Raw genomic sequence first — 19,267 nt, 5'->3', positions numbered from 1 at the left:
GGCCGTTCCCCATACATAATCTGATGAAGCTGGGAAATGCACGCAGCACACTTGCCGGCGAGGCGGAGCGAGCCTAGCTGCTGTAAAATCGGCGACCGCGAGACACACTTTCTGAGTCGCTGCACGCTCCGGGCTGTGGAAGCTCCGCCGCACGGCATCGAGACACAGCGGCAGGCTGTGTTCCGCAAAGTCCAGAGGCCAACGACAGCGGCTGGGCGGGCGCGTAGACGGATTGGTGTGACCAAACTTGCAGACAGGGCGGGGCTTAGCCGCCTGCGGCAGTTTTGCGAACCGCGGGTGGGCTGACGAGAGCGTGCATCTGACCGGCGCCTTGGCGCGACGCACACCCGCATGAGCGTACGAGAGATGGCGATGCTCTCGCGGCGGGGAAGTTTTTGGTGTTGATGTTTCGAGCGCCGGCAGGCAGTGAACCGCATGGTGATCCCACATCCCGCTGCTCTGCATTCCCAATTTTAGAACACACCCGGTGCCGCTGCATTCGGCCTAGCCCGCCTCATCTCGCTCCCGTGTCCCCAGCGACACCGGAGCCTCCCGCGGATGCGAGATGGAGATGAGCGTTCCCCGCCACGGGGCAATAATATTGCATGGCCATTTCATCAACCGCTCTAGCCGATGCATAACCCAATGCCTGTGCGAACATCGCGGGAGCCATTCGGACTCGTCCTGCAACCCCACCATCGCAGCCTCGCCGCTGCAGCAGAGCCGCGAGCCTGGTGTCCCCTCGGCGCGGCTCGCCATTGAAGTCGAGCGCCTTGTGCGAACCTGGACGCCCCGAGGTAAGGCTGAGACCCGGTGATGATATGCCGGCAAGCCCGGTGAAGCGACTGGCCTTCCCGAAATTTCGCCAGCATTTGGAGAGGCCGTGCTGATCGCCGTCTCCCGATGACGAGGCGCGGCGAAGGCGCAGCTCGACCGTGCTGGATCTCAGCGCTTTCACCTGCGCCCAAGATGTCATGGGCCTCGCAGATCGCCGCCGCCGACAACACCTCACGCTCGATGACGACGGCCGTCTCGTGAGCCTTCAGGGGGCACCTAGACGGCCAGGAGCCGCGAATCTGCCCGCCGTCACCATCGCGAGCCGCCCCAAACAGTCTATGCGCTCATGAAACTCGTTTGGAGTGAGGTTGATGGCCGTTCTTAACTCGGTTGATACCGGTCGCGGCGCTGAGAGCAACTCTGCGCGAAGACAGGAGCCAGAGCCGCGTGCTGCCCTACAAGTACAAGCCCAGCCTGTTTCCACCGGCCGGGTCCCTTGTCTCTTTGCCGCAGCCGGCTTCGTCGGTCGGAGTGCGCATTCTCATGCACTCGTTCACAACGTTGGGGCTGAAACAAAGCCGGCACATGTTGGGGTTTCAAGAGGCCGGGCGATATGCCATGGCTGGGGATTCAGCATTCTCCAGACCTCGAGCCGGGCGTAGGGACGAGTGCCACAAGCCATCGGGCCATCAACGGGTGATCCAAGCTGGTGGCCACCCACGTCGAGCAGTGCGACACAACGAATCGAGGTCCGGCGGGAGTGTGGGAGGGAGGGACCGAGGGACCCCAGGCCGCTGTCGCAATCGCCAAGCTGGTAGGCTGGTAGGTCACCCCAAGCGGCAAACCGGCGCCCAGGCGAGGGCTGTTGGGGAGTCCTGATTCACGACAGCAGGCGGATCACCCCGAGAAGAAGGGTGCACACCACCAACCATTGCTCGAGGCAGGCGCTGGTGGCTGGCCCCCTTGACGGCCGCCTCGGGCCAGCGCAGGATTGGCACGGCAGCTGGGAGCGTGGGGAAATAGGCGCAGGCCCGCCCATGCAACACGGCGGGCGGGCGCTTACGTCAACCCCTTCCGCGCAACGACCTGGCGCTTCGGGCGCTGTCGGACAAAAAAAGACTGCGCCAAAGCAGCCTGGTGTTGCGCGCGGACGGTGGCTATTGGCACGCAGCCACGCCGCAGCGGTCAAAGGCTGCTGTAGTGTGTCTGCCAGCCAGGCGAAAGGGTTGAGCTAAGCGGCGCAGACAGGGCCGCTGGGCGGATGTGCGGGAGCCCATGCCAGGCCAGGGCGCGCCAGCAAAGCATCTGCCACTGACGGTGGAGCTTCGGCTGCCCAAGACGGACTCGGGCTGCTCGCATGCGCGGGCTTCTGGAACGGCGGACTGATCAGATGGCACCCCAGCACACCAGGGTGCAGGACGGACGGGGCTGGGTCTGGCGAACGAGGTGCAAAGGAGCGGTCTGCGCTACGTCGAGGTCCGTTGACGCCAACTCGATCCGAGGGGCAGTGCCGGCGCGATAATGATTGGCCGCGGTGGCAGCCCTGCATTAGGCGCACCAGACGGGCATGGCCAGTCCACTTCGCGTTCCTGGGCACCGGGGTCTGCTCTGGAAGATTGCTCGATCCGTGGGCGCTGGTTTCTGAACGACGGCGGCGCAGCGCAGCACGGCGGCGGCGGCTCGGGGCACGCGCAGCGGACGTGGGCGGGGCGTAGGGTGCCTCGAGAGCGACGCTCGCCACCTGGGCGCGCACGGACTCACGCACTCACGCTAAGCCAGCCGCAGCGCAGCCCATTTCAGCAGCGGCCATCCACGCCCCTCCCTCGCCCACCGACCGCCGCCTTCTTGTTGTATACCAGCCTCTCATCTAACGCTTCTTCGCCCGCTCCCGCTCCCACACCCACAACATCCCTCCTCCGCTTTCGATTCTCCGCGCTTGCATTGCTTTCCGACGCGCACGCGAGTTCCACCGCATCCCTTTGTCTCGTCTCGCCTTTGTTGTGCCGCTGCCCATCCCGACCGTCGGGTGACCCAAACCGTGACCAAGGCCAGCTCTCGAACCACGCCGCTCTCTCCACCACAGCCACGCATTTTATCAGCACCCCGCGCTCGCCGCCTAGCATCGCCAACGACCCGCAAACATGTCTACCTCCAACTTCTACTACGGTGCCCCCCACCACAACATCCACATGAACCACTCGCAGCAGCACCACCCCGGCGGCCGCCCCCGGAGACAACCTCGCTCGCAGGCTGCCCACAACCACAAGCAGTTCCGCAACGTGAGGACCCCCAAGGAGGTCGTCGAGGCCCCCGCCATCCTGGCCTTCCGCCGCGACTTTGAGGCTGCTCGCTCTTTCGACCTCGAGGACGACGAGATCTTCTGCCCCTTCCACCTGCTCACTGACGACGATGTAAGTGCTCATGCGTACTAGCCCAAGGCTGTGCGCCGCAGCGCTGTCGCGGCGCGATGGGATTTCGATGAATTTTGATGGCTAATGTGCTGCCGCACAGCTGCAATCCATCCACTCTTCCGGATCGGACCGATCGTCGCTGTCGAGCGGGTCCCCTGATTCGTCGCCGCTGCAGCACCAGCTTCAGCCCACCCCCAGCTTCGTCCTGTCGTCTGCATCCAGCTCCTTCACCCCCGCCAGCTTCCAGCCCTCTCAGACGAAGCTTCACCAGCCGTTGGCGCAGCGCACTCGCAATGCGATCCCCATCGTTGACCCCAGCACCCGCAACGTCGCCAGCCCTCCGCCGTCCGTGTCGCCCGCAAGGCAGATGCAGCAGCAGTTCATGCCGCGCCGCTGGTGAACGGGCTTGCCAGTATAGTGCTGGACACGGCTCTATCGGATCGCATTGCAGCGTGCTGCGTTGTCGAGGCTGGTGGGTGTTCTCCCTTCTCTTCCGGATCTCTATTGCTATAATACCCGCCGCTCCCGGAGGATCCGTTTATAATTTTGCTACTACGTTCTCTTTGTACAAAGGTCGACGACAACTTCTCTGGGGATACCAATACCCCCTTACACCCTGGACGACGGCGTTGCAATGTGGTGAAAAACAACGACAAAAACGTTTCATTTCGATAGATCGCGCGTCTAGCATTGTCATGTTGGCTTGAGCGTTCTGACGGCATTTCATCGTTACGGCTTGGGTTGCGTACAACGGTGTTTTTCGGCTTTTTTCATCAAGAAAAATCATACAGAGGTGTTTTTCGGACTGGGCGGTCTGATGTCTGAACTATCTGCCGCGCAGAGTGGGACACATTTCCTATGTTAGCGGGACCTCATGGTGGTTGGATTTGGCGGTAGTCACGGTGTTGTCTTGCAACGGGTTGGGTCTTGCTGGTATACCACGGCGAAAGTCCTTGTTTTTGATGCACAAGAAATCTAGCGGCGGTGTCGGTTGGGAATGTCGTTTTAGCTCTTTTCTCACTTTTACTATCATCTACCTTTGCGACGCAGAGGAACAAAGCGTATTGTCTTTCGTCCAACCGGCCCGCTCCCGGTCTTCTGTTGTTGATTCGTCTTCTTTCACGAATACACAATTCAAAGACGCATGTACGCTGGGACGAAATCATGGCTTCTTTTCTTCTGCATCAGCTTCTTCTCGTTTCTTCTCGCCTGCTGGCGTCGGATGGGCTCATCTTCCCATACGTTCTTGCGGTCTCTGCCGTTCGTTTGTATTACAGGGCAACCAGTGCAACAGCCCTCGCTATTACTTTCAGAGACCGAATGCATCTATCGGATCAAGCTAGTCGATCCCTGGCTCCGAGTGACACTGACCTGTCGTTGGCAGGACCCTTTCTTACGTGATCGGCTTCTGGGGAGACGCACCGACAGTCAGTCATCTGCTACCACCTTCTAGCTGGGGCTTGCGTGTGGGAACAAAACATTCCACGAGCCCAGCGGGTGTTTTGATGCAGCTCCTGCAGGCCATGCCCTTGCATGTGCTGCTGCCGCGTGAACACCCCAGCGACACCAACAAGACCGCTGCCAGAACCGAAAGGGAGACATGAGAGTGGAGATGGCCATGTGAGTGACGAATTGACGACTCGCAGGCTTGAGAGATGAGCAACGTAATAGCACTGTGCACGGGCCATGGAGATGACGACATGTATGCGATGTGGGAAAGCTCCCCAGCGCCCGAAGACACACGGCACCCGTTTCCTACAAGAGCTGTACCACCTGCCTCCTGCATCGAATCTCCACATCAATCCTTCACCCTCACCCCACCCCCCCAATTCCCACAGCTGCCATCCAGGTACGTCTTTCGTCGTGCGCAAGAGCTTCAGTCGACTCGCAGCGCGCTCGGCTCAACGCTGAGCTGAAGCTTCCCCTCTTCCCCGCCTCTGCACCCCCCCTACCCGGCCCTTTCTCACTCTTATATCCTCAATGCGTGCCCTCATCGTCATTGAACATCTAAATGGAACTTTTACGCTAATTTCCATCTCAAAAACCAGCCGCACTCATCCCCAAATCTAATTCGCATCCCCAAGACTGATAACATACACCACCATGTCTGCCTTCCGGAGTCTGGCCCGCGTCCCGCGCACCCCCATCTTCGCTGCCCAGCGCATGGGCTTCCAAACGTCGGCGCTGAGATTCTCCGGCAAGGAAACAAAGCTTCGTAAGACACCCTCTAGAGGCAAAGGAGCCTTGTTCCCGTTACATCTGTAAGGCGAAGAAGGGGTCGACAAGCAGCGGCGGCATGCTCTCCAGCAGTTCACCAAATCGCGGAGGGCTCAACAGCGGATGGAATACGCATGGCCGCAGTGTTGTTCCTGGAAGTGCCCTGTCGCCTTGGTTGTTGAGTAATGTCGCTGCTGGTGCCGGCACTCGCGTTTCGCTGAGCACGAGTGGAGAGCTGGGCGATGGCTAGGCACAGAGCTGCGCTGACTTGAATATACAAATGCAGACGAAGAGGGCCGTCCCCAGGAGGTCGAGGAGCACAAGCAGGACTCGTTGAAGAAGTCGAAGGAAGGCAAGGGTCACTGGAAGGACGAGCTCGCCTCTGACAGCGAGTCAATTGTACGGTCACACCATGCTGCTCATCCTAGCCCTAAAGCTCCATTCGCTAACGCCAATTCCCTGCAGGTCAAGGCAGACCGCGGCGAGGTCGAGGCTTCGGAAGAGACTATCAGCAATCTGCAGAAGGAGACAGAGAAGCTGGCCCAACAGAAGAAATAAGTTCTAGGACAAGTCTGAACAAGGAAGGGCTTTCGATATGGCAGACGAATCCAACGCCATGAATTTCGGGAAAAGGCGCGAAATGGCTGACAGCTAGTATTTTTATGCCTGTTCTGCATTGAGGGTTAGAACAACTTCATGAATTGAGAACATGTAAAAACATTGTTGTTATTGCTTGCCCTGCGCCACTCGAATCCATAACCGTGATGTCGGTCCGTAAAGCTATGGTACGACCTTGGGGGCCAATATTGTGTTAAATCATAGTTAGTCTACCTACTAAATTACGTTTGGAGTATCGTAAAGGCTTTGTACGCTTTTATATCACATGCAACATCCACATAGCGGTAAAGGATTGTGACTACCTATTAGGCGTAAATCGTTATCTAGTGCATGCATAATGATAAAAGCCAAAGTCGCCGCCAAAACCAACCACAAACCCATCCGGCCTCAAATCGCCAAACCCTTACCTGCAACCCAACTTGTCGCTGTGTTGCCTTACCGGGTATCTACCGTGTCTGCAAGTCCACTTTTTTCTTTTCCCTATCCAAAGCTCAGGTATATCAAACCAGCAAAGTATCCGTCACTCACTCCTTTCCGCGGATGCCGACTAGAGGCAATCTAGTACTGGCCACCCCAGTAACCTCCTGATGGGGGAGGCGGCTGCTGGCCCCACTGCCCCTGCTGGCCGTACGGACCCGGAGGTGGACCGCCATAGCCACCGTGAGGCGGGGGAGGTTGTTGACCGTAAGGCGCGCCTTGTGGTCCACCATCTTGCCAGCCCTGTTGATACTGGCTTGGGAAGGCGTACGGATCTGCCGGGTTGGCCTGCGGTGGACCGGGCGGCAACGGCGCCTCCTGCTGATACTGGTAGCCATGCGGACCAGGGGATTGAGAATAATGTTCTCCGTAGGGGTGGAAGTTGGCTTGGTTTTGAGAAGGGCCAGGACTGTATGACTGTGGCGGCGAATCAACTTCACGTTTTCCGCCACTGCCACCCAGGAAGCTGCTAAGCGGGTTGCTCCCACCAGTCAACTTTCCGATGTTGCCGAGCAGACCTCCAACACCGCTGCTTGAACTCCCTCCTCCGGAACCTCCAAGGTTCGCCAGGCCACCGAAGTTGCCAAAGCCACCACTGCCACTACTCGAACTAGTGTGAGCAGCGGGACCTCCATGGCCACCGTGGCCATGGCCTCCGTGCCCGTGTCCTCCCTGCTCGCCGGTGTGATTCTTGCCGGCACGGACAGATTCGGAGCTAAGAATGTTGTTGAGGCCATGGCCTCTATCAGAACGGGAGTGCACCCACTTCTCAACAACGGAGTACATGTCGCGATGCAGCTCGCAATGACGATCGCGTGCTGCAGGGTGATGGAAGACACGCACAACGTCGTTGAGCACCTCGTCCACAGGCACATTGGGATGGTCCATGGCATAAATGACACGTGGAGCAATGTACTGCAAGATGGTAGAAGCGATCTGACCAGCCGGCTCGTTAAGGACGTTGGAAAAGTGGTCCTTGGATAAAAGGGAGTGCGTCGGATCGGTGCAGTAAGGGTCGGTCCAAGGTTCGTACTGATGCTTGCCGCTGGCGTCGATGACCGCAGACGAACCGGTCTTGAGCTGCTTTGAAGCAGCAGCAATGATAGGTTGAACGAATGGAGCCAGCAGAGCGAAAACGAACATAGTCACACGCTCTGAGATTTTTTCAACAACAGCCTCGAGGCCTGGGATCTTGGAAATGACGCTGCTGATAGCACGGACTACCTTGTCACGGAACTCCAGGATGGGATAGATCTTGGGAACCACAGACTGGGGATCGAAATCAGGGCTCATACCCGGGATGCCAGGGCCAGGAGGGCCTCCAACCGATCCAGGAGGAGCCGAGAATGTGGGGTCAGCACGAGAGCTGCTATGACCACCGCCGCTGATGCGGGCATTTTCAGCGGCCTGGGCGTCTGATGAGGCCTTGAGCTGGGCAGCCTCTTTGCAGAGAGAGCCAGTGCCAGGGATCTTGCTTAGGAGGCTAGTCAAAGCTTCGACATCTCCACCAGCAGAACCCCCGCTGCCAGAGCGCTTCCCCGAAGTTCCGGAGGCATTTCCGAGTTGGACGTTCAACTCATCGATCTCCGAGGTATCGACGTTGGATTGGGTGAAGTGATCCGTGGCCTCGCCCAAGACGGAGTGCAGGAAATCGACGCCGCCGAAGGTACCAGTGACGAGTGGGAAGACATGCTTCCCATGAAGATTGAGTTGAGTGGAGGTACCAGTGTGGGGGAAGACATTGTGGAAGCCCAACTCGCGGAGAGCGAGCTCGGTGTAGTTAGTGTGAGCACCGAAATCCTCGACACAGTGGAGGCCTTGACCAAGGCAGCGGAGAGCTTCACAGAGATCTTCCTCGCGGCCCTTAGCGCCGCCAGTGCCGTGGGTGTACATGCGGCCATAGTGGATGGCACGAGTAAAGCTATGCCTGATGTAGCCAGCACTCGTTGCCCATGGGCCGCGCTCATTGGCGATGTAGTTTTTCATTCCTACCACGATTAGAGAAGAGAATGGATGCCACAGAAACAGGCTCACCAGTCTGGGGGTCTATGGCTAGCTCGTCCTGAGATACAGGTCCACGCAGGCGCGAATCGTATTGCCTAGCGTCTTGGTTGTCTGCGTAGTCCTATTGGGCAGCGGATTAGACACGGCCCCGGACTGGCATCAGAGTTTCGCTGGCCTTACCTTGGGATTATCAATATGCTCCTCGGGGCGATAGACTGCAAGGTCAGCGTAAGGATGCAGAGTGGGCAAAACAGACGGCTCACCTCCGAGACGCTCGTGGGTAACCTCGAATTCCTTGGTGGCGTAGCCAAAGGACATGAAGGCGAGGATCCACACGAGAATGCGAATGGTGTCGGCCTGGACGCCCTTGAGAGTGCCGACGTCGACGGCCTGGGAATAGTCGCGCAGCCAGTTGCCAAAATAGACGCGCTTGATCATCATGGAAGACCACTTGTGGCCCTTGAGACAGGCAACGGTCTTGAGCATGTCCTCGATGTCGCCATGGCGCCAGTTCTTGCCCTCAATGGTGGAGATGCTCGCGATGTTGCCGGCGCCAAAGGCAGCGGCAGGCGCGGGGCAAAGCAGCAGCAGGGCGACGGCGATCAGGAAGACGAGCTTGAAGGACGGCATGGTGGCGGGTGGTGGGCTCGCCCAGCAGGAGCGGGCGATAACGGAAGATATATGCTGACGGCAGCGGAGGTTGGCAGTGAAAAGTGTCAGCAGACGGAGGTAGGATAGGGTAGGTAGGTAGAGCGCTGGGGGTGGGCGCGCGAGTCAAGCGACATTCGGGCAGGTGCCGAATCCCGACCGCGAATGATGTCAGAAGAAGGAGCGCCTGCCGCCTGCCGCCTGGAGCCTGTCTACGCGCCTGCGCCTGCGCCTGTACCCTCATCCTGCCACCATTCCCAGCACCCAGCCACCGCCACAGCCCTTCAGCTACACCAATCGGTACCGCATCAGCTTCGCGGCCCACAGACGCGCACGCGCACAGCCTCGCCACTCCCTCCGCCCCCATCCACTCGCTCACGCTGCAGGCCGCGCATTCCTTGTGCCCGAAACGATGCCACATTATCCGTATTGCTGCTATCAATCCCGACGCTCAACCCGAGCGACTAGCTCCTCTGTAGCGTCCTCGTAGAACAGCCTCGTCCTTTCCATGTCATACAACGTCCACCTATCCCCCGACTCTCCTCTCGATCCATCCCTACACTCGATTCCTACGCTATTGGATAGCTGCTCCACCACCTCCCGTCGGACCCTTCCCCTTTCGCCAAGCTCTTCTGTCCGCGTGAAAGGCTTGTGCAGTATCGATGTGCTGATGTTGGACAGAGACACCGTCACGTCGCCTCCTTCAAGCGCAAGCGCTCCATCCATGGAAAGAAGCTGAATCCGCTTTGCGAGAAGCTCCACCTGAATTCTTTCAATCTTGCCAGCCACATCTCCAATAATCCGCTCCCATTTCCGGCTGCTCGGCTGATTTCTGGCCGCTTTCCTGAGCCGCTCCATCTGATTTTGTTGCTCCAGTCTCCACTTCAGCTTTTGGTTCTCCATCCTCAAATCTTCAACTTCCTCTGGACTGTAATTGCTGGCACATTTGCAACTTCCATACTCGGCTCCGCAGCAGCGACACGGCCGCCCGGAATCCGAGGCTTGCTCCAGTCCAGTTGGTATCATGCTGTCGTTGAATGCCGTGCCCCCTAGTGATGATTCTTCGCTAGATACTTGCTCGGTAGAATCAGGAGAAATCCACCAAGACTCTCCATCCATCCTGTAGGTTTCTAGCGGGTCCTGGGCAGTGGGAGAGACGGCGATTGCTTCCCCAAAGGTGAGATCCAGCTCGGTCTCTGGCCGCCGATTGCTATGCTCGGCCATGTGTAACTTGGCCTTGTGTAGCTTGATCTCGTCTTTCAACTTTGTCCTCTCGTCGACCCATCTGTCTCTTGTGATGCACCATGACATCTTTTCTTTCCACCAAGTTGTTAGCATCTCCCGTTGGTAAGATCCCCATCTCTTTACCGCATCAAGTGATTCTTCCATCTGGTTGTCGTATATTTGTTCCGACACTTCCCATTCAAGGTCTTCCACGTTCTCTTTACGCTTGTCGAAGCCCTCCCATGAGTAGTGGTCGATATCATGGCCGCAATTGTATCTCTCCCTGTTTCGGAAGTGAACGCGCTCTTCGTTCAGATAAAAATCGGCTTCCTTAGGACTCTTGATGGTTTTGAACTCTTTGTCTTGGAACTTTAAAGAACCGGTCTCCGGTTTATGTTTGTCGTTTCTAGCTTGAAACCCGGGATTTGGGCCAGGTACCACGCTCTCCTGCTGATTGTCTTCGGACTGATCTTGCTCGATCTCGGACAGATCCTCCTCGTCTTCAGATTGACTCGAGTCGTCACTCCAGTCAAATACACTTTCAGATTGATGGACCGTTGGCGCCGAATTAGGGCGTGGTGGCTCCGGACACGGAGTAAGAGGTCTTTCGTCGTGCTCCTGCGAGGTCTCCTCCATGTCGTCGGCACTGATGCTTCTATTCAGTCTAGACGATGGAAGACGTCTACGAGTCTGCCCGTAATTTTTGCCCTTTTTCTCCCTCGTCCTGAGCCGATAGAGTAGCAATTCCTTTCCCGAAATCGCAGAAGATGGTGCCGAGCCGCTATCATCCTCCAGCGAATCAATGTCCCGGCTTTCCACGGCTTGATAAGCTTGGCCATCGAGATTTTCACGACCTCTTCCATAGGATGAAGAAGACTCTGCGTCCACCTCCTGGTCGTCAATCTCAGAGGCTTCATATCGATCCCTTGGGATTTCGGAAGCTGCCATCAACTCCGTAGCGTCGTAGGAGGAAGATGATCCTGCGTCAACGTTCTCGTCATCAATTTCGGGGGCTCCATATTGATCATCTGAGCTTTCGGAAGCTGCCACCACTTCCGTAGCGTTGATGTCATTGAGTTCACCGTCTGACTTTGTAGCAATGCTACCCATCTCCGCTTTCTTTTCTCTAGTTGTTGGCCAGGATGATCCTGTTCGGTGTCGCGGGTGGATGAATACTCATGCCCTGTTCATAAGTTTCCCGTTGTCGTAAGCTGATATTTGTAGGTGTTGCATGGGGAACGGCGATCAGGATCACTTATCCGGCTGCTGATGCAACTGATTCTGGAGGGAAATGCCAGGCGTTGGACGATTGTTAGCTGACGGTTCAACAGAACGGCCATAAAACACAATACGGGAGGATGGTATTGGCTAGCAAGATAGAGAAAAATCGTCGGTCATGGATGCGAAAGAGGAAGGATTGCTGTTCGGGGCGAGTCATCGTTTCGTCCAAACCACTCTTACAACACTTTATGTGCGGAGGACTTGGGCATCCTTCAGATCACAGAAGCAAAACGAACAAAGAGGAAGTGCCGAATGCGTCTCCACTATGCTTGACAATTTTGGCTCTCCATCGTGGTCATGCGGCTTTGTCAAAAGGCGACCCGGCTGGAATGTCAACAAAGCAGACACTATCTAGCGCAATCCGGAGATAATTCGTAACAACCCGGTTGACTAATCCAAGCCAGACATGACAGTTCACTCTTACAGCACACTGTTTACGATGCGGCACAAGACGTATTCCTGAGGAAGTCAGTGTTGGAGATGTACGGATTGAAGTCACTTCTTTCTACACTTCAGAGTTTCAGATTACACTAGGCTTCCGATGAGAGTGCTTGCAAGCCAAAGAAAAATGAAACCAATCCTCTATATCGGTAACGTAAACTGAGGAGAAAAACCAAGACAGCAAAGCAAAGGAAGTCTACGCTATGCTAACCGAGGCTGAAAAATGCATCTGACGGGACCTAGCACCTCCCTGCCTCCTGGGCAATCCATGTAAGCAGCTCCGCTCAACCCATGGCGACGCGGTAGCTGATGCGTCCGGCAACACTACGGCCGATGAGGCGACGGTCCTTCTTGTCCGCGAAGGTGATCTTGCCATCTTCGCACTTGGTGCCGGCGGCAACATCCTGCCAGATCACCTTGCCGAAGTTGCAGATGCCGAACTGGTTGACGCCATTGCAGACCATGGTGCCATCCTCGCCGCATCCGGCAGGAGCTGGAGTGTCGGGACCGGGAGCACCGTTGGCTGGCGTAGAAGGATGGGCAGCTGGAGAGGTCACAGGCGCCGCTCCGCTTGCGTCAGGCATGTTCGTGGAGCTGGGGGACGGTGAAGGGACCGAGGAAGTGATTGCAGGAGGCTGCTGCGAGGACGAGCTACCGCTGCCGCCCGAGTTGCCATCCGAGTTGCCGCCCATGACCGGCTGCAGCTTGGAGGGAGCACCGCAATCGCCTTGGAAGTCCACGAAAGGTCCGCCACCGCGCTTGTCGACGGAGTCGCCCGGGTTGGGAAAGAGGGGGACCATGCTATCGGCGGTCTTGCAGGTGGTCTGGGGGATGTTGGCGAGCTGCATGTCCGGAAGCTTGTCGTATGCGTCCTTGTTGTCGGCGCCGCCAGTCACGGTGATGGGCGCGCAGTTCATGTACATCTCGCGGTTTCCGATCTTGTTGAACCACGTCCAGGCCAGCGCGAACTCGCCGTTCGGGAAGTCCGGGGGAAGCTGGAAGTTGAAAGTGTCGGGCCCGCCGTTGATGCCAGGGCAATCTCCCTCGATGGAATGGACGACCTTGAAGACGGACGAAACGGTCGGCTCCTTGTCAAGCGAGACGCTGATTTGGCAAGAGCCGCCGCCGTGGACAGCGGTGCCGGTGAAGGAGAGCGTCTGAGGCTTGCCGACTTCCATAAAGTTCATCGTACTAACATCGTAGACGCCTGAGCGTTGCTTGCAAGGGTAGTCGCCAGAAAGAGGGCTGTTGTTCAGAGTGCTGACTCCGTAGGGAACTGGATTTGCCATGATCATGTGTGCGTCGACGATCGGCACCATCATGGTGCCGGCCAGGGTGACGAAGCCGAGCGTACGGGACCTCATGTTGAGTGGCGTTGTTACAGTTGTAGAAGCGGTTCGATGGGTGAAGGTGACTGACTGAACGATGAGTAGAGAATAATATCTGGTCCTGCCAGTGGGTGAGTCTGAAAAGTATGAGGAGGAAGAAGAGGAGGACGAACGAGTAGAAGTTTGTGTTTTATGGCAGGCCTGCACAGACCATTTTTTGTAGGACAATTGAGTGAGCGAAGCTTTGAATAAGACAATGGACCGGGCGGGTACTGTGTTTAAGCCACACCTATTGTTCTAGACCAAAGTGGAAGTTCACTCACAATGCGAGTGAGAGTGAACACAAAGTGTCTTCACCCACAATGGCAAAAGACCCACCTAAATTTGTCTATGTCTGGGCGCATTTGTACGTTTTGATACTCGCATCTTCCCTTGAAAAGGAAATTTAATCCCACGTCTACGCCGGAATACTTGATTCAACTGCCCACCAAAAAAGTTGCCGCAGGCCAATTTCTTTCGTAATCCACTGTGGTCTCAAGGCTGCGGCTCCTATGATTGGAGCTGACAGGTCAAACATCTCTACTCAAGAAAGTTCTGAGAGATTCTATGGTTAGAGTAGAGTTGAAGTGCTTGCCTGAAGGTTACTGTACCGGGTTCTTGGGTATCTGGGTTTGGGAGGTGCTTCAACTGCGAACCACCACTATTTCGAGTACTCGTCCGATGGATCGTGTCGAAGAAGCGATATGAGCTGTCATGTTGCGTCGACATCTGGGCTAGGTGAGGTATCGACGACTTATTTGTGTCTCAATAAGGGCCGACATCGGAGCAGGTCGCGTTTTCACGCGCAGCTGGACGGGCAGGAAAGCTCGACGAAGCCAGCAGAACGCAGGCGCTGCACAGCTGGCGGCCGGGTCGGGCACATGGCGAAGCGGCGGGTGCTTGCTGGACCGCAGTGCTGGGGGCTGGGGATGCTTGGCGTGGTGTTGAGCGAAAAACGCGGCCGGGGCCTTGGCGCGATTGCGGGTTCCTTGTCCTGCCGGGTGCGCGCGTTCGCGAACATCTGCATCGCTGCTTCGACCTTCCCACCCCCCGCCCGCCTTTGATCTTTCCTGTGGCGCATGATCGACTAATTCCTCGCCGCCCATCGCATCCTCTCGCCGGTCGCGCGGTGCACGCTTCCTGATCCCGCCGTCCTCGCGTTCCCGACTGATCTTTGCGAGAGCGCGCGCTTCAGCACCTGTGCGCCATGTCCGTCACCGCGAAGGCCAACCCGCCCCAGGCCTTCATATCCAGCTATGCTCCGCGCATCCGCACCTATGGCAACTCGATGCTGCAGCCCGTCATCCCCCAGCTCACCCAATTACCCCCGTCGCGGACCACCAAGCGAGGCACCACCGCCATCAACTACGCCGAAGATGGCTATGACGACGACGATTTCGAGGACAGCGAGGGGCCGCGACGGAGGCCAACCGGCCTGCGAAGCTTGAGACAACAAGATGATCCCCAGGCGAAGCTGGGCCAAGACTCTTCGCAGCTGGGCAAGGAGCTCACCGCGCCGGTCGAGGTACAAGGCATTTGGAGAGAGTGGATGGGCAAGCCCAAGCGCGCATTGTATGTGTCATGTCCTCTCCATGCTCCTGATCTACTGACCGTTCGATTGCAGGACGGAAAAGCAACTTCAAATACAGACGCACTTACCGCTCACCCTGATCCCCATCCGCATCGACCTGGACATTCAGCCCTTCCGCCCAGAAGCACCCTTGCCCACTCCGAACAACGCGCGCGACTTTGGAATTGACGAGAGCCTGCCTGCATACAAGCAGCCCGACGTCACGCCCGCCTTCAGACTGAAAGATGCCTTCTTGTGGAATCTGCACGAGGCGCTGACGACGCCTGATCAGTTCGCCAAGGTGTTCGTGGAGGAGTTGGACTTCCCCAACGACAGGAAGCCAATAATCATCACGCAGGTTGCCAACCAAATCCGCCAGCAGCTGGAGGAGTACGCTGGAGTCGCAATGCACCCACTGTTCCATTCTACAAACACTACCAACGGGACGACAACCGCGCCTCGATCCGCTCAGCCCCCGGCAACACCTCGCGAGCAATCCTCGACACCAGCACCAGCCAGCACACTCGCGCCCACCCCTGCTGCCACGAATGGCACTCCTCCGGTTTCCGTGGGCCCCAACGGCAACAGCATCACCGCCACCGCCACACCTCTTCCTTCAGACGACGTTCACAACCCGGACGACACCTATCGATGCATCATAAGCCTTACCATCAACATGCTCAATCGTCTTTACAGCGACAAATTTGAGTGGTCATTACTGCACCCTCCCGGCTTCGCTGAGATATTCGCCAAACAAACCTGCGCCGACCTTGGCCTGGGAGGTGAATGGGTGCCAGCCATGACGCACGCTATCTATGAAGCTGTCTTGAGGCTTAAGAAGGAGGCCTGCGAAAACGGTGGCCTAGTGGGTTACGGCGAGGTTGAGAATGAGGCTGCCGAAGGTGCTGAGTCCGGGTGGCGGTATGATCCAGAGCATCTGGCGGACGAGTGGGAGCCAAAGGTCGAAATTCTTTCCAAGGAGGAGATCGAGAAACGTGAGGGCGACCGTGAACGTCAGATCCGCCGCCTTCGTCGCGAGACTGCACGCTTCTCGAGCACGGCGAACATGTCAGGTGGCATGCCGCAGAGCGACTACTTCGCGAACCCGGACCCTGATGAGCGCATGGGCAGGGGCGAGCGCAGCAAGAAGAAGAGACGATTCCGGAGCTTGAGTCCGCCGAATAGGGACAGCCCAGATACAACAGGCGGATACGGTGGCCAAGGGGGAGGCCTGCAGGAATGGTAAGCAACACTATGTGCCACGTATAGGCCTGTTTTGCTGATGATCTTCGTGTCCACAGGGAAAGGCAGAACTGGCGGTGCTCGCACTGTCTGGTACATGGTTCGGCGGTTTGGGCTGTGAGGGATGGCCCCAACGGTTCCAGAGTGAGTGACCCAAGCTTCAAAATGTATCGGCGTATCCCGGAGACTAACTAGCGTACCCCGCAGTCACTATGCCACAACTGCGGCTACTTATATGAGCGCGACAAGAAGCTCCCCCCGTGGTCGCACAACCTATTTATCTACGATGCTCACGCGCGACGGTGATGACCATCGCAGGCGTCCGACATTTTCGTCTTCTTAACTTTAGACCAGGCTTATGAAGTATCACCTTTCACACGCTCGATGATCGCGGGCATTTGTGGTTTCCACCCGCGGATTCATCAGGCGTCGGGGCGTTTGTGTTTTCCCTGCTTCAAGAAAGACACTGCTATCGCTGCTGCAACGCTCTTCGGCTAGCGCCATATCTTGAATCTCCTTCCGCATCCTTCGCAGGTGGGGTTCAAGGAAAAGCATCATCATCATCTTTTTTTTTTTCGTGAGAGTGAGAGAGTCATTAGGTATGGCAAGGACGGCCGGAGCCGTACCAGAAAGCATTTGGGTGTCAAATGGGAGCGGAGTCGGCACAGAAGCTGGACGGGATTTGAAGAAGAAAGCTACTGCTGACATGTTGTACGATTATTCACATGGAAGGAATCCAGGACGGCGATTGGATTGCCGACTAGTTCCTTGTTGTCATGCCACGGAATTGCTATTGTTCTTCTCGCTGTGGATATTGACATTGTCATATTAATGAAGACTTACCCACTGAGTTTCCCCAAAGAACGCCATCAGCACAAAGGGAAAAAAAGATGCAGTAGATGAGGATGTGCAAATTGTCAATAGTGGTATGTATGTATATGCCTCTGAGTATTTCCCCCCCAAAAAAATCCTCGGAAATGTTCACATCTTCCCATCACTGATTTTGCATCTCTCCACCAGCAAACCCCGCGGATGACCGCAGCTCGCTCGGGAATCCACCGCCTTATCCTTCCTCCGTACAGGCCACGAACACCCCATCTCCTTCTCACACCCTCCTCCCCTCTGCATCACCGCCGACCCTCTCCCTCTTCACCTCCCGACCACCAACACCACCACCACCACTCCCCGCCTCAAACTCAAACTCAACCTCATCGACCTCCGCCTTCCTCTTCTTCGTCGCGCCAACTCCCCCCTCGCCACCGTCAGCCGAGACCGCGGGCGGCGGAGTCTGCGGCGGCGTCGGCATCGCGCTGCCACCGCTCTGCTGCTGCTGCTGCGGCGTCTGCGGAGCTGCTGCGGCGGCGGGACGCGGCAGGCCGCCGCTGCCGATGACGTTCTTGTCGCCGATGATGCGCGTGCCGCAGTCGATGCGGATGGTGAGGGGCGGGTGTTTTCTGTTGTTCTTGGCGTCAAGGGCGCTGGGGATGATGGGGAGGTAGTAGTTCTGGTGGGGAGGGCCGTGAGCTGCTTGTTGCTGCTGCTGTTGGGCTTGGACCTGGGTTGGGAGGGTGCCGTGCAGGAGGGAGAGCAGGATGGTGGTCAGGCGCGGGCCGTCGATGGGGGGCACGGCGATGATGTTGTTGAAGCCGTGGATGGCGGTGGAGGTGTCGATGGTGAGGGTTTGGCCGGTCGACGTCGCGGCGGCGGTGTTGGCATCGTCGTCGTCGACTTCGCTGGAGGTGTCGGAGGCCATGTCGAGGTCTGCTGGCGAGGCGGCCGTGGTGAGGTTTGAGGTGAGGGCTGAGTAGGCTGGGGGAGGGGGGTCGTGCTGGTTGTTGTTGCTGCTGCTGCGCACGGTGGTGCTGGAGGTAGCGCGATCAGCCATGAACTTGTGGTAGGCGTGGATCATCGAACTGAAGTCCATGGTGGTGTGGAAGGAAGAGACGTCAGAGCGGAGGGTTATGATGGTCAAGCAGGATTATGCAGAGGCGTGAGAGGAAATGAGTGAGAGGCTAACACGAGTGCAGCGAGGCAAAAGATATATTGATGGTGTTGCAGGGGTGGACAATAGGCATGCATAGCACAATAGCAGCAGCAGGCAACCAACCACGGTCAATACGTCAGCTTACCCATGCAGATTTTTGCGGGTCGTGTGCGGGTCGCTTATTGAGAGATGGTATTGTGGTCTATTGATGCCATTGTTGCGCCACCGTTTGCACAGCGATTTTCTTTGTCTGCCCGTTGCTGCCGTCTCACCGCTGGACCAAAGCGGAGCCGGCGATGAATGGCAGGGTTTCTAGCGCTTCCGAAGCTTGAACCCTATCCATCACCAGGCTCCGCACCATTCGTTGTGTCGAAGAAATCATCACGTAGGGATCCGTCGTCGCGCAAATTTCGTACTTGGTCCATGGATAGCCAGGACCCCGAGAAGCACTACCGCGGGACCAGCGTCGGCCGGACCCTGATAGCGACGCTAGATGAGCTTCCCGCCATCCCGCCCCAGCTGGCAGAGAAGATCAGGCTACATTTCGACCGCGAGCTGCTCCTCGCTTTGAGAAGCGCGCGGGTGATGCGCAAACGGATGAACTTCAGGGCTCGCTGTCACACATACCGCTTCTACGACGACCGGTGGCTCTTCGTTCTCCAAGACGTCAAGATCAAAACGGACCGCGGGAAGAGCATCAGGTCGGACCGGATCTCCGTCAACGCCATCTCTACTGGTCTCGAGGAGGGACGGCGCGGGAAAGCAGACGTCAAGTCAAAGGCAGCGGCGAGATCGAAGGCAAAGAGTACATGGAGCTGATGTGAGAGGTGCGAGTCTTGAGACGGGCGCCGTAGCATCCTCTGGCGGCGCGTCAGAGTCAATCAACTTGTTCCAGATGCTTTGCATTGACAATTGGCGAGGAATGTTCATCTCGTGGGCTGGCGCGGGCGTAGGTCAGGGAGCCACGGCCAGCAGAAGGAGCCGAGATGCTGCTCCATTCGGCGCG

General features: G+C 57.3%; 8 protein-coding genes across 8 annotated transcripts; 4 read left to right on the top strand and 4 right to left on the bottom strand.

Moving 5' to 3' along the window:
- Nucleotides 1–2,918: 2,918 nt before the first annotated feature.
- Nucleotides 2,919–3,588, top strand: BKCO1_600094 (uncharacterized protein; the record flags this gene model as incomplete). Its single annotated transcript, XM_020277968.1, has 2 exons — nucleotides 2,919–3,188; nucleotides 3,289–3,588. 2 exons carry the CDS (start codon nucleotides 2,919–2,921, stop codon nucleotides 3,586–3,588), a joined length of 570 nt encoding a protein of 189 aa, XP_020133854.1.
- Nucleotides 3,589–5,291: 1,703 nt separating this feature from the next.
- BKCO1_600093 (mitochondrial carrier protein pet8 protein) lies at nucleotides 5,292–5,963 on the top strand (the record flags this gene model as incomplete). Its single annotated transcript, XM_020277967.1, has 3 exons — nucleotides 5,292–5,403; nucleotides 5,692–5,804; nucleotides 5,871–5,963. 3 exons carry the CDS (start codon nucleotides 5,292–5,294, stop codon nucleotides 5,961–5,963), a joined length of 318 nt encoding a protein of 105 aa, XP_020133848.1.
- Nucleotides 5,964–6,581: 618 nt separating this feature from the next.
- On the bottom strand, nucleotides 6,582–9,134 carry BKCO1_600092 (het-c domain protein; the record flags this gene model as incomplete). Its single annotated transcript, XM_020277966.1, has 4 exons — nucleotides 6,582–8,488; nucleotides 8,535–8,625; nucleotides 8,685–8,719; nucleotides 8,768–9,134. The coding sequence occupies 4 exons, from the start codon at nucleotides 9,132–9,134 to the stop codon at nucleotides 6,582–6,584; spliced, it is 2,400 nt and encodes a 799-aa protein (XP_020133849.1).
- Nucleotides 9,135–9,590: 456 nt separating this feature from the next.
- On the bottom strand, nucleotides 9,591–11,486 carry BKCO1_600091 (uncharacterized protein; the record flags this gene model as incomplete). Its single annotated transcript, XM_020277965.1, has 1 exon — nucleotides 9,591–11,486. One exon carries the CDS (start codon nucleotides 11,484–11,486, stop codon nucleotides 9,591–9,593), a length of 1,896 nt encoding a protein of 631 aa, XP_020133850.1.
- An 896-nt stretch (nucleotides 11,487–12,382) lies between these two features.
- Nucleotides 12,383–13,462, bottom strand: BKCO1_600090 (lytic polysaccharide monooxygenase; the record flags this gene model as incomplete). Its single annotated transcript, XM_020277964.1, has 1 exon — nucleotides 12,383–13,462. The coding sequence occupies one exon, from the start codon at nucleotides 13,460–13,462 to the stop codon at nucleotides 12,383–12,385; it is 1,080 nt and encodes a 359-aa protein (XP_020133851.1).
- A 1,210-nt stretch (nucleotides 13,463–14,672) lies between these two features.
- Nucleotides 14,673–16,583, top strand: BKCO1_600089 (snf5-domain-containing protein; the record flags this gene model as incomplete). Its single annotated transcript, XM_020277962.1, has 4 exons — nucleotides 14,673–15,037; nucleotides 15,090–16,277; nucleotides 16,337–16,421; nucleotides 16,485–16,583. 4 exons carry the CDS (start codon nucleotides 14,673–14,675, stop codon nucleotides 16,581–16,583), a joined length of 1,737 nt encoding a protein of 578 aa, XP_020133743.1.
- Nucleotides 16,584–17,382: 799 nt separating this feature from the next.
- Nucleotides 17,383–18,201, bottom strand: BKCO1_600088 (uncharacterized protein; the record flags this gene model as incomplete). The annotated part of the gene is made up of 1 exon (XM_020277961.1): nucleotides 17,383–18,201. The coding sequence occupies one exon, from the start codon at nucleotides 18,199–18,201 to the stop codon at nucleotides 17,383–17,385; it is 819 nt and encodes a 272-aa protein (XP_020133742.1).
- Nucleotides 18,202–18,684: 483 nt separating this feature from the next.
- On the top strand, nucleotides 18,685–19,080 carry BKCO1_600087 (transcription initiation factor iia small chain; the record flags this gene model as incomplete). Its single annotated transcript, XM_020277960.1, has 1 exon — nucleotides 18,685–19,080. One exon carries the CDS (start codon nucleotides 18,685–18,687, stop codon nucleotides 19,078–19,080), a length of 396 nt encoding a protein of 131 aa, XP_020133741.1.
- Between the last annotated feature and the right edge of the window lie 187 nt (nucleotides 19,081–19,267).

Source organism: Diplodia corticola (genome assembly GCF_001883845.1).
Source record: "Diplodia corticola strain CBS 112549 chromosome Unknown scaffold6, whole genome shotgun sequence".
NCBI lineage: Eukaryota > Fungi > Ascomycota > Dothideomycetes > Botryosphaeriales > Botryosphaeriaceae > Diplodia > Diplodia corticola.
This window is presented reverse-complemented; position numbering and strand designations above follow the sequence as displayed.